At 44.3% G+C, this 13,997-nt stretch overlaps 1 protein-coding gene across 13 annotated transcripts in view; it reads left to right on the forward strand.

Annotated features, from left to right (window-relative positions):
* Window positions 1-13,997, forward strand: part of LOC105020624 (adhesion G protein-coupled receptor L3) — a 253,307-nt gene that overhangs the window by 215,141 nt on the left and 24,169 nt on the right. For all 13 annotated transcript variants that reach the window (XM_020043547.3, XM_020043551.3, XM_020043555.3 and 10 more), the window contains 2 exons: window positions 6,574-6,783; window positions 8,715-8,935. In XM_020043547.3, the coding sequence (XP_019899106.2) occupies window positions 6,574-6,783; window positions 8,715-8,935 (431 nt within the window). The remainder of the gene's footprint in view (window positions 1-6,573; window positions 6,784-8,714; window positions 8,936-13,997) is intronic.

Raw genomic sequence — 13,997 nt, forward strand, 5'->3', positions numbered from 1 at the left:
CAATTTGCCTAGATTGCACATTCTGAATGGCATTTGTATCCCTACAATTATTTATCCCACTTGTAACATACACTATATTAAATACTTGTAAATGTTCTGCCCTCCTCTATTTGCTATAGTTGCACATGTAGTATTGCCATTTGCACTGCATTTGCCTTCATTGCACATCCATACATTCCACTTGTAATATACACTCACCTAAAGGATTATTAGGAACACCTGTTCAATTTCTCATTAATGCAATTATCTAATCAACCAATCACATGGCAGTTGCTTCAATGCATTTAGGGGTGTGGTCCTGGTCAAGACAATCTCCTGAACTCCAAACTGAATGTCAGAATGGGAAAGAAAGGTGATTTAAGCAATTTTGAACGGGAGCTTCGTGCCCTGGATGTGCATCCCACAAATCTCCATCAACTGCAAGATGCTATCCTATCAATATGGGCCAACATTTAAAAAAAAATGCTTTCAGCACCTTGTTGAATCAAACGTAGAATTAAGGCAGTTCTGAAGGCGAAAGGGGGTCAAACACAGTATTAGTATGGTGTTCCTAATAATCCTTTAGGTGAGTGTACATATACTTATTACTTGTAAATATTTGTACATTTTCTGCCTTCTTCTATTTGCACTTCTGGTTAGATGCTAACTGCATTTCGTTTTACTGTACTTGTGCTGTTTAATGTGACGCTGTGTAAAATGTAAAAGAAAACAGAATGCAATGATGTGCAAATATTTTAAACCCTATATTCAATAGAAAATAGCAGAAAGACCAAACATCATATTTAAAAACTGAGAAATGTTATTGTTTCTTGAAAAATATATGCACACTTTGAATTTTATGCCAGCAATGTTTCAAAAAAGGGGCAACAAAATACTGGAAAAGTTGTGTATTGCAAATAAAAACCTGGCGGAGCATCTCACAACTAATTTGTTTAATTGGCAACAGGTCAGTAACCAGATAGGGTATAAAAAGAGCATCCCAGAGAGGAAGGGTCTTTCAGAAGTAAAGATGGGGAGGGCTGCAGGCTCTGTATTTGACTGTGCAGGCAAATAGTGCAACAATTTAAGAAAAACATTTCTCAATGTAAAATTCCATAGAGTTTGGGGATCACACCTACGGTACATGATATCATTAAAAGACAGAGAATCCAGAGAAACCTCTGTACTCAAGGGACAAGGCCGAGAACCAATATTGGATGGCCGTGATCTTCAGGCCCTCAGGCGGCACTGCATTAAAAACAGACACAATTCTGTAGTGGAAATCACTGCATGGTCTCAGGAACACTTCTGAACACCATTGTCTGTGAACACAGTGCGTTGCTGCATCCACAAATGCAAGTTAAAACTCTACCATGCAAAGATGAAACCATATATAAACAAGATCCAGAAAAGCTGCCGCCTTCTCTGGGTGCTAGCTTATTTAAGATGGACTGTGGCGGAATGGAAAACTGTTCTGTGGTCTGACGAAATAAAATGTGAAAAAAAGTGTTGGGAATCATGGATGCCACGCTCTCCGGGCTAAAGAGAATAGGGGCCATCCAGCACGTCATTGCATTCAAATTTTTTGTATTTGTATTTTACACCGTCCCAACTTTTTGGGGAACAGGATTGTATTTAAACCGTCCCAAGGGAACACTTAAATCACACGTCGGGTCTCGATGAACGAAATAATTAAAGATCCAAATCTTTACTGTACATCGTGTAATTCATTGAGAACACAATGATTCAACAACGGTCAACTGGCCAGCACGTGGAGGTCTGTAAATGCCTCCCCAGACCGTCACTGACCCACCGCCAAACTGGTCATGCTGGATGATGTGGCGACCCGCCAAGTCTGGTGTTCTCTGGCGAATGCCAATCTAGCTGCACGGTTCTGGGCTGTGAGTAGAGGTCCCACTAGAGGACGTCAGGCCCTCAAAGCCACCCTCATGGAGTCTGTTTCTGACAGTTTGGTCAGGAAGGACGAGGAGAGAGCAATTGTCAGTGGCCACTACCGGCAAAACCATTCCCTTTCAGGGGGTTGTCTTGCTGTTGCCTCTCCAGTGCACCTGTTGAGACTTTCATTGGCTCCGATTCACAATCGCTTATGCTTCCTAACTGGACAGACGGATGTCCCTGGAGTTTTACTGACTTGGTGTTGTACTGGGATGATTACGTGTTCCCTTCATTTTTTTGAACAGTGTTTCTGTGTATGTATGTACACTACCGTTTGACAGTTTGGGGTCACTTTGAAATGTCCTTGCTTTAGAAAGAAAAGCACATTTTTGGTCCATTAAGATATATCGATCAGGAATACAGTGTAGACATTGTTAATGTTGTAAAGGACTGCTGTAGCTGGAAACTGATGATATTTCATATATAAATATGTGTACAGGGGTCCATTAGCAGCAACCATCAGTCATATGTTACAATGTTACGTTGGGTTTGCTAATCCAAGTGTGTCATTTTAAAACGCATGGCTAACTGATCATTAGAAAACCCTTTTGTGATTGTTAGCACAGCTGAAAACTGTTGTGCTGATTAAAGAAGCAACAAAATTGGCCTTCTTTAGACTAGTTCAGTATCTTAAATGTGTTTCTCATTCGAAAACAAGTACATCACTAAGTGACCACAAGCTTTTGAATGGTAGTTTATAAATGTATATAGAAGAATACAAGTTCACCTGTAACATAGGATAGATACATTTTGATGTCTTCTATCCACTGGTGTGTTCCCGCTGAATGACAAGCTGTCGCGTGTGTACTGAAGTCCATGTGCAGTCGTTGTACAAGTATTTATCGTGAGGGTGAATGTGGACAGATCCTTGCTGCTCTACGCGCACGTTATATTTTCAGAAGGCACCGTGAGTGTCCTCTTGCTAGTATATCACGGATAGTTGCTGTGAATATTATATTGCTCTATTAGACACTGGGACTGAATTCAAATTTCCTGCATACGGCTTTAAGATCTCCTCCTGGCCCTTTAAATGTGACAAATTGGCAAAGCCCCCTGATTCATGTGTCCTTTTTGCTACCGCTCTTCACTCCATAAAGCCCATAAATCCTTGTGTATATGTGAACTCAACTTGCTGTACCCCACCATAAGACCTCTGCTATCCTCACCATAACATGGGCTCGGGGACCAGGTTTGATGGTGGAAGCTCTCTCCTACTAGTCTTTTTCCTCTTTCGCTTAATCTTTCTGTCCGTTTCTCTCTCTCTCTCTCTCTCTCTCTCTCTCTCTCTCTCTCGGTGTCGTCAGGACAGATTTATGCATTTTTGTTGGATTGGCTTCATGCTGCAGGCAGTTCTTTGAGGTCTGTAAGGAAATGAAAGTCCTCTCTATCCTTTTGGCCCACTCAATCTCAACACATCCAGACACATGATTGGAGTGTTTCGGAGCGACGGGGAATGCAGGTGACTGGGATACGCCCCCTGCGTCTGTCTTGTCGGCGACACAAGCCTCAGTTTTTGTGCCTCCCTGTAGCAGATCAGGGGCCATTTCAGTCTCCCGAGGAATCCGCCGGGAAGGGAAAAAATAGGTGGTATTAAGGAATCAAAAAAGATTGGTGGGAGAGATTGGAAGAGAAATTGAATGTGCACAAGTGCATACGGCCCGACTAAGTAACACCTCCGCCAGTAGAGCCCTCCGGCCTCCAAATAAGGTCGAACCACTGTGTCTCGGTTAAGTGCGTTAGTGTGCCGCCGACCCGGGACAAGCCCCCCCCCCCATCCAAGACAGGACTTTCGTTGTAGTGATTCAGCCGCGGTCAGTGTCGCCTTAATGACCGGCCGCCTCTCTGAAACAAAGACGCGTCGCCGCATCCCCCAGATCCAGACCGATATTGTGATGAGTAGAGCCCGAAGACGTCCCACCCTTCTCCAGCTCAACCCACCCTAGGCGGCAACCTTTTTTCGAAAGACGCCTCTCGCCTGACCGCGACTCATCGCGGACGGTGCGCCGGAGACAGCCGTAAACAAACACACACACACACACACACACCATCAAACACACACACACACACACGGCTGACACACACGTACGCACACTGCTCCGCGGCGTTTGGTGCCGTTTCCCTCCTGTATGCACAACGGCTCATCAGGCAGAAGAATCAAAAGAGCGCCTCTCCCCAGGCTCGGGGTAGCGAGTCGGGTGTTATTGTACCGCAGCCCCTTAATGATCAGCATCTGTTCCCCCCCTCTCTCAGCTTGCGTTAGACTCTGCTCCGCGCAGCCGTTAAACAAGCCTTTGTGTGTCACCTCCTAGCAAGTTTCCCTTGCTGTAATGGAGGTGGCTGTAACCCCCCCCCCCACCCCCCCTCAGATGCTCCAGCTTTTTCTGTCACGCCCCCCCGTGCAGGATAAGACTGCTGACTCGCGTGGAAGTTTGATTTAGAGGCAGTGCTTGTTTGTGTGAAAAGATGTGGACTCCGTGTTTCCAGTAAGCAAACAGTAAGAGGCACATCTTCGAGCCGCGACTCACTGATTTTGTCCTTGAGGACTATTGTGTAAGCACAAGCCGTTGAGATTGCACACGCAAACGCATGCGCACACAGATCGACGCACGAATGTACGCGCGCGCGCGCACGATTTGAATGATGTCTGCAAAAACCTACATAATCAGGAAACACTGCACGTAAATGCGATTTGCTTTTATGTTAATGACAGCTGAAGGCTACGGAGAAGAAAGTGGTCGTAGAAATGTAGACAAACTCTTGTGTTCGCCTGTTTTGAACCATCACCTTTTCTTTGCATTCATGTTACTTTCATGGTTAAATGTCATTAATGTAACTAGTCGAATTATGGTTATAACTGGAATTGTGAATGTTGAAACTGCCGTGTACATTTGCGTTATTGCAGCAACAAAGACCACACTGTGTCATTCAGACGTTCACAGTTTTCCCCTCAGACATCACTGGAAATAATAGAGACAAGAGATGTTGTACTTCCATTCATTTATCTCGTTGTCCGTGGTGCTTCATTTCCACTTATCCGTAGAAAGCCCTATAATAATAATGGGCCGTTCTGCGGTTTCCCATACTGTAAATATTCTATGTTTATAAGCCATTGAGAAGAAGCGTTCTGAAAAGTTAACCATTCTCTTCCCCTACTCTTAGCTAAGTTTTACCACTGTGATCTTCATAGGGAGTGGGAACGTTGAGTTCTGCCCGGGTGGTTAGAGGAATACAGCTGGGACAGCAGTCAGTTTGAAGGCGAATACAGGTTTCCTCGTCAAACTTTTGTAACGGTCCTTGTTTTAAGTTGATGCCCACTGGAGGGTGAATGAAGGCAATTCCTCAGGGAAATTAGTAGTGTCTGAAGCTGACCAAAGTGTTTAGGTGGCAGTGATTATGTTATGTTAATAAATCATCATGTCTCACTGACGCTTAATTGCCATGTTTTTGTGGATATAGTTGACAAAGCTTACATTTCCATCTTGTCAGGGGTGTAACGAATACTATCAAGAGTAAAATATATATTTTTTTTTTATCAGTCTGGTGTGTGTCATGGAGTTATCTGATGAATTCGTTTTTTGAGAGGTTCATGGTGTAGGATTGGGATAACCCTTAAGTCTGATCTTGGGTAAATTTGGTGGTTAGGATTATAAGAAGGGAAGCTGGTCCAAGATTGGTACCTAGAGAAACGTATACACCAGATCAGTGGGTTATTAAGTTCCAGATCTATGTGGGCCTGATTCTTTATTGAATTACTAGCAACTATAATAACCAATATCAACTGGAAGATTTATTTTTCACATTCTGCTGACTAAGAAGAATGTTGGCATTGCATCTTAATGAAACACTTGTCTATGTAATATTGATGAGGGTATACCTGATTGATGAGGGTGAAAACATTGCTAGAAGGAAACTTTGTTATAATTGTAAATCTCTACAAGCTTTGGGACCATGGATTTTGAAGTTATCTACACAATATTAGGTTGTATACTCAAATTTCTACAACCATTAAAATAATATTTTTTGATCTTTTTCACAATGTATCTTTAATCTTATTTCAAACAGCGTGGCCTCATTGTACTGTATATAGTGTAATATACAAAAACCCAATGGGATCCATTACTGTGCATTAAGGTCTATAGGTGGCTATATTGTTGGGCTAGTGATAAGAATATAATTTTAGTGAGTTTGATGAAGGTCGTTATGTTTACTTCCTAAAATTAAGGTATGATTTAGGAAGTACATTGAAAAGTTCTCTATCCAATGCTGGCACACCGAAGTAATTGCTATTACAGAACAAAACTTTCTCTAGCTCACCCTAGCCACGATGACATTGGCTGACCTTTCTGTGGCATTTATTATAAATTTTCCCCAAAAACACAGCTGACCCTTGTACACCACATCGCCTCTGGTCTTACCTGTGACACGTCATTAGTTTTCAATAACAAAATTGTGACAGTTGTTATATCAACTGATCGCCGTTCTGTCAGGTCATTCAATTCACTCCGGGCAAAAGTGTGTGAGGGGTAATAACATTGAAACAAAACTCCTCGTGGCTGTAGCTACTTTCTGTCACTGAGACGACTGTTCGTGTGTTTTAATGTGTGTTACAATGAATTCCTTGTCCACCCCCTTTCGTAGAACACGGACCCGGTCCACGACATGCTGTTGGACGTGATCACCTGGGTGGGGATTCTGCTGTCCCTCGTCTGCCTGCTCATCAGCCTCTTCACCTTCTGCTTCTTCCGGGGCCTACAGAGCGACCGCAACACCATCCACAAGAACCTTTGCATCAGCCTCTTCATCGCAGAGTCTTTGTTTCTGGTGGGGATCAACCGCGCCGACCAACCGGTGAGGATTCTCCCGAGCCCTGGAAAACACAGCCGGCCTCATGTTTTTCAATTACAGCCGTGTGCTGGTGAGGGGCCCAGGGTGGTGTCGATCTGTCAGTCTGAAAAGTTTTGAAGGAGTTTCGACTTCTGATTCACTCCGTCACACACTTGCATCAGCTTTTTTGTTCAGGCTCCGGCGGTGGACTGAGAAGTATTGTGAATCCGTCCATATCTTGAGAAGGTTGCCCCTTAAACCTGTCTTGCCATCTTTATCAGCACTGACCAACGTTGATACTCTATGAATCTTCTGGTCTGCACAAGACGGGTCTGTCTGTGTATTGGTGCCGATTATACTACCAGTAACATCAGTACAAATCAGTACAACAATACAGCCAATAAGCCACATTTGATATTTCAGTCCCTAAAGTAACTATGAAAGTCTCGCCTTAAAAATCATCCTTTCCCACAAAATCCCCGGTAAAATACTGGGGTTGAAGCGCATGAAAGGGAAAAACGATCAACATTTGACGTGAACTGCCATTGCAGTGTAATATAATCAGTTCGGTTGTTTCTTTTTTCCCCAGTCCTAATGGGACGCAGGGCTTCATGCATGGGCCTTGTTATAATAAGATGACTCTGGTACTTTAGCATTCAGCGCGCTTCACCCCGGTTCTCTCATCTCCTGACGGCCAGTTTCATTTTAGAAGGCAATTCAAGCAGTCGGGCCGGACCATCAAGGTTTAGGCATATACAACGTTTTGAAGGGTGAAATGGGGAAGTGCGGGGATTCTTTTTTTAACAATAAATCTGGCTACATCCTATGGGCGCTACAGAACCCAATCAGGGATTCCTTGTTATTGTAGGAAATTGTCTGCCTCAGTAAACGAAACAAAACAACGTTTTATACAGTTGCATGTACCTATATTTCCTCGACTAGGACACTGCTCCTTCCCACCGGTTTTGATTAGAAAGCCTCAACTGATTATGAGAACACAAGTGTTACAATGCTGCATCAGTGTTCCGTGTTGAAGCCATGGTAACTCTATTAAACGTCTGATGCTGTATGTATCCGTGGTTGTGAGTCGCACTAAACATTTCTTAACTCGTTATTGCACTATAAATGCACAGAATGCATTCTCGTTACAGCTGTATTAAGAGAGTGAAACAGAAAAGACGCCCACTCCAGGTGAACACCCGTTTTAACTGCCCTTCTCTAGACCCCCAATACACCCTGGGTTCCCCCCTCGGTTCCACCGCGCTCATTTGCCTGACCCGGCTCGCCGTACACACCCCCGCGCCCCCCCCCCCCCCGTGGACCTCCCGTGGCGCTGCGGAGCAGTCTGCTGTGTAAACGCTACGGATAATCTGGATTAGCTGATCAATATGTCAGCCCCGCTTTTAACGGGCGCCACTGGGCGCGAGCCGATCTGCGGCGGGGAAGGTGGAGGAGCGCAGGCTGACGGGCTCCGTCACTGCCAGCGAGGCGCTGGGAGGAAGGGGCGCTGTCACAGGAAGACTTCTCACTTTGCGTTAATGAGTGAACTGTGTGAGTAAAAGACGGAGCTCGAGTCTGCAGGGGAATATGTTTTCTACAAACGGGTGCCATAACAGACAGCCCAGACAGACAGACAGACTGGCGTGCGAGTCCTCGTGTGAGTCCTTCTGCACGGAAGATGGAGCAACGCGTATGTTATGGTAGCATTTTTCGACCTATGGGTTTGCCCCTCAGCTCTTCCTCAGATGTGACGGTGCTGATTTGCCAGGACCCGCCAACGGTCATTTGGTTCAGCTGGGGATCAGTTTCAGTGATCGGTTGAACGTAGTGCCGCGTGCGTGACCTGGTCCCTTCCAGTCGTCGGGCTCTGTTGTATGTAATGTGTATGATGTACGTGGGCCTGCGTTTTAGTGGCCGGAATGTTGAACTTCACCTGTAGTGTCTCCCGTCCACAGATTGCCTGCGCCGTGTTCGCTGCGCTGCTCCATTTCTTCTTCCTGGCCGCCTTCACCTGGATGTTCCTGGAGGGCGTGCAGCTCTACATCATGCTGGTGGAGGTGTTCGAGAGCGAGCACTCGCGGAAACGCTACTTCTACCTGGTGGGCTACGGCGTGCCCGCGCTCATCGTGGCCGTGTCGGCGGCCGTAGACTACCGAAGCTACGGCACGGATCGAGTGTGAGTGTGTTTATGTGGAACCGGGAGCCCGTAATTACATGCACAGTGACTGCTTGTCCTCATACGTATGACTGTCTCCATCTGATGGCCACACGATGCCAGGCTGACCTCCTAGTCTGGACTTTTCAACGCAGCCGGGCTAGTGGATGTTTACCAGGGCTGTTTGCTAGGCATGACAACGACAGACAGTCATGCTGTCTGTGTTTGTTTGTGTTCCGTCTGTGTGAACGTGGCGCCATTCTGCTGAGCCGTTCTGTTGGCTTTTGCATAGCATTTCTGTAGTCTTAGATCAGAGCCTGTTCTCCATGAATAATCTCTGAGTAGCTGCGCTGATCTTAATCCTCGACCACATCTGGGCAGGTAACATTTCAGAATTTTTTTTATGAACCTGATCATTTCATAACATTCTTTTTGATTTAGAAAAGGGGTTGTATTTTTTGACGCTGTGTCGGGAAGCTGTTCAGGCTTCAATTTTTTACATTAGTCAGGTATTTAACGTTACATTTTAGAGGGGGTTCTATCCAGACAGCCTGCAATTGTTTTCCTTCCTAGTGGTCCATCGTTGCCTGTCAATTGCAATTAGAAAAGGGGGAATTCTACTGGGGGCAGGATTTCCTCTAGCAACTTCTCAGCTGCTGTACAAGCCTGTCCAGCTCTTCCTGGGTTACAGCCTCTCCTCCTGAACAACAAGAAACAAGCCTCCGTGGCTGTCTAAATGATGTCGGCCTAAAGTCCTTTTCAGCAGCAGTTGTCAATCTGTTTGACATTCCTGCCGTTTCCATTGACCTAAGTAGAGTGCATTCATTTTGGTGACTGAACCGAAATCATGTGAATGATGAACGAAAGTAACAAAGTACTGACAACCTCCTTAGTTTAGATACTGTAATATTTGTTAATACGGTTGTAGCATTGCTCTGTTACACGATTGTGGGGATGTGAGTGGAGCGAGAATGGAAGACTTGAAGAATGTGCACTACTTTATTTTCCCCCATTTTTCTCCCTTCTACCATCTCCTCGTATCTGCTTGTATCCATGGCCCAATCTAATAGCACCAGTCCCCGATGGGTTTGGGGGAGTAGAATATTGAAGCAAGCTTTCCTCTCAGGCAAGCCATCCTGCTTTAATCCACGCCGCATCCAACCATAAAGTCATGTGGGTCAGTGTGTGTGTGTGAGGTCATGCCCACTCACCATTCACCTCACAACCTCAGGTAACTTAGCTTTCAGGGAGTCACTAGAGTGAGATTGGACCAACAGTCAAGGATCAAGCCCGGTCAGCTTGGTGCCGTGAAAATCCGCTACCTGTGATTTCTGACAATGGCTTTCCCCACAGAAGGAACTTGAAAAGTCTTTCGATTTGCTCTTGCACTTCGCTCCGAGATACAAACCGGCATTACTAACAATAACGCCAAGAAGAACCACAGAAATCCATTCCTCTCTCACTAAATCTGTAGTCAATCTGAAAATAATGAAATCCAGCATCAGCACTTTGTCACAAGATGTTTCTCATACATGTTGCACACAAACCCAGTGACACACACACAAGCACACTCACATTTGTGGGTTGCTGGAGCCATAGTTCTTAGTGATGGATAGGGCCAGTAGCTGCCACTGGCTGCCGCCACAGCACTGTGTGAATAATTAAAGCTTAGCTACCGGTGGAACAATTACACAGAGCTGTGAGAGATGGGGGATGGGGCGGGGCGTGACACGCTTGACTAGAGGGGGAGTGGTCTGTGCATCACACAACTCACTGCCCCCAATGGGAATATAATCGTTTGATCGATTATAAACAGGATCCCAAGTGGCCCTGTTAACCGAGAGAAAGTCTCACATTTGTTTAAATTCTAAGTGGCCGCTAAGATTTTGCTGTGTCACGGTCTCTTAGTGTGATAACTGACAGGGAACGTAATGAAAGACATTATTTTGTGTTGCATACCCTGCTGCAGTCCCATGTAGGCTGTTGTGGGGCTTTTTTTCAACCAGTTGTTTGACAGAAGGTGTGTTAAAAGTAATAAGCTGTCCTTTACTATGTGCGTGATTCAATTGATGTAACTGTTTACTGAGAAGTTGAAGCAACAATCTAATCTACTCAGCATTGCCAGACAATTCTAAAGATTATATTGTTCAATTCCTTTTCATTGTTTGAGACAATAACTGAGAATGGAAAGTGAATGTCTTATAAAAGAAGCACAAGGATTGGACTATTCTATTATAAATATTTCATGAGAAGGTGAACTGCCTTAATATAAAAAACAACAACATCGCAATAACGACTCCCCAAGACGTGGCGTAACTGATTTTGGCACCATAAATCAGTCGCTTTAAAATGTATCTGACATTACGACAGTTTGTTTTTCAGGGAATCAATCGATATTTTTGCCACCAAGAAATGCATTTAGATACATTGGTGTACCTGGATGAAGAAGTATGCACGCAGGACTATGTCACTTTACATCTTCTGGTCTCAGTAGTGCATTTCTCTCCGTACTCTCTAAAGTGTCTCTTTGAGTTAAACTAATGTGGCAAGTTGCTGTGTATCAGTGTCACCGACGCAGGTACCCAACAAAAGGCAACGGGAGACAAAACGTTGCTGTCTAAGCAGGGAACAGAGGACCGAGGTTTCTTTTCCCTTTGCTTCTTAAGGATCAGAGGAGCCCGCCGCCACGTCAGGCCGACTTGTGCAAAAATAGATACATTCAAAAAGCTAACCGGAACTCTGACATGACTGGAAAAGAGGCAGAGAGGCGGAGGCTTGCTGGCTTACTGGCTCGAGCGCTCTGTGGAAATGACAGCCGTTCCCCTTTAAAGAAATCAGCTTTTCTATGATCTGGAAAAAGACTGATAAAAAGAAACAATAACACTTTCAGCATATTTTATAATGACTACTTAGAAAACTACTGAGGGGAGCTGAGTGTGTGAGTGTGTGAGTGTGTGAGTGTGTGAGTGAAACATGGTCTTCCCTTAACCCTGGATATGAGCCATTGAGAGAAGGAACACCAAAAAAAACTCCCCAACCCAATGTATGCCAATTTATTGGGAAAAAACCTGGAAGTATCTCATGCACATCAGTCATTAGACCATTTGCCATGACACTCCAAATGCATACTGTCCTTTAAACAACTTAAAGATGCCTCTAGAACTGTGAAGATTGCAGATCACCTGTGGCACCATCAGATGATTGCATGTGATTTAAAAATGCACACCTGTCAATATAAGGTCCCACAGTTCACAGTGCAAGTCTGAGAAATAAAATAGCCATGGGTTTTAAAACCAAGCCATTTTTTTAAGCTAAAGCATTGAAAATGTAAGGCCTGAATGCCAAGCACTATGTCTGACGACAACAAAGTATTGCTGATCGCCTGTCGAAGACCATCCCTACAGTGAAGCATCGTGGCGGGAGCATAATGCTATGGGGATGCTTCACAGTGGCAAGGACTGGGAGACTGGTCAGGATTCGGCAAAATACAGAGAGTTCCTTGAAGAAAACCGTATCCAGAGCACACAGGACCTCAGACTTTCAACACAACAACAATCCGAAGGGCACAGCCAAGATAACACTGGAGTGGGACGTCTGTGGATGTCCTTGAGTGGCCCAGCCAAAGCCCAGAATTGTACCCCATTGAACATCTGTCAGGAAACCTGAAGTTTGCAGTTGAATTAATACGTTCCGAAGGCATTGTATGTGTGTAACCAATTGCTAATTACAACCATCTTGTCGGTTGACAGAACCCCAAACCTAGCTCAAACGTATTAAGTTGGCTTATCCGGCAGATGTAGAAATCATGATTAAGTATGCTTTGCCTTGAAATAACAACAACTGTATGAAACAATTGCTAAACTGGGACATTCCTGTCTTACTAATGTAGATGCACAGTCAAAGCAAAATGATTGCACTTCATCTTTTTTTTCAATGTAATTTAATCATTTACATGGACTCTTTATGAATAGCAGAAATAGCAGAGAGTGAAGAACAGGAAATAAAACCATCATGGGGCGCTGTCCCTGTTAGAGTTTTATATGAAACCTTATTTAACATTGACGGAGAACATGGTGTAGTTATTTCTCTTCTACACTAAGGACCAAGGGAAGTTGCAGGAGAGATAAGTGTGCCTATCTGAAAGGTAGAAAGAAATGAGCTTGCAACCTGCTTCATTTTGGAAAGTAGACTCCTGGTGTGAAGTAATTGCACGAACTCGACCAGGGCTGTTGAGCTTGCTTCTGGTACTCTAGAGTAAGTAAAGAAGCACCCCCGACACTTAATAGGGTTGAAACGCTAGGAAAATTGCAATAGGATCATTCTGTTTAAAATGTGACCAGAAATGTCCATTGAAGTAATGTATGAAGGAATCAGTGCAGCTTTTTGAATAGAATGCTCACCATTGTCATTCCTGATATGACAAGTTGTAATTAAATTTCAAGTTTCTTTCATGGTTTGAGTACAGCCCACACTGTCCAAAGCTAAGTGCCCTCCTCCATTCAGTCTACTTTAAAATTCCATTCAGTTATGACTAATTCCATGTCACTTACATTTTGTCTTTTTGTCAGCCCAGAAAAACAGAACAGGAATTTGTATTGTAATTTTCTGGTGGCCAAAAATGGAGGGCTATCTTAGCGGCGGTTTTGGATTAAACGATTAATAATTTAGCCGCCAGGTGATGAATCAGCTTCATTTCTGTCGTATCCCCTTCACGGTCCCTTATACCTAGGCGTGTTCGTATTCAATCAACCCAAAAGCGTACAGTAGCCGCCATGTGTTTTATCGGTGGGACAGGAGGTCGTGTTGCCAAGTTATGGTAATTCAGCTATCTACGTCTTTGGGCCTTTTCACACTCCCTGGTTGAGCTGAGCCACACTTGGTTCCACATCCAACATATAAGTGTGCTCTACCGGACAATGTGAAAATAATTACATCCAAGCCAGTGCAGTAGTTTGCAAAGGTTAATAGTGTGTGTATTCTTAATGACACAATGTGAAAGTGTCTGGTTGGATGACAGTTCAATTTCAATTAAATCAAATGAAGGAATGAGCTGGGCATGGAATTCATGCCATTCTATTCTTCC

This window comes from Esox lucius, chromosome 24 (genome assembly GCF_011004845.1).
Source record: "Esox lucius isolate fEsoLuc1 chromosome 24, fEsoLuc1.pri, whole genome shotgun sequence".
NCBI lineage: Eukaryota > Metazoa > Chordata > Actinopteri > Esociformes > Esocidae > Esox > Esox lucius.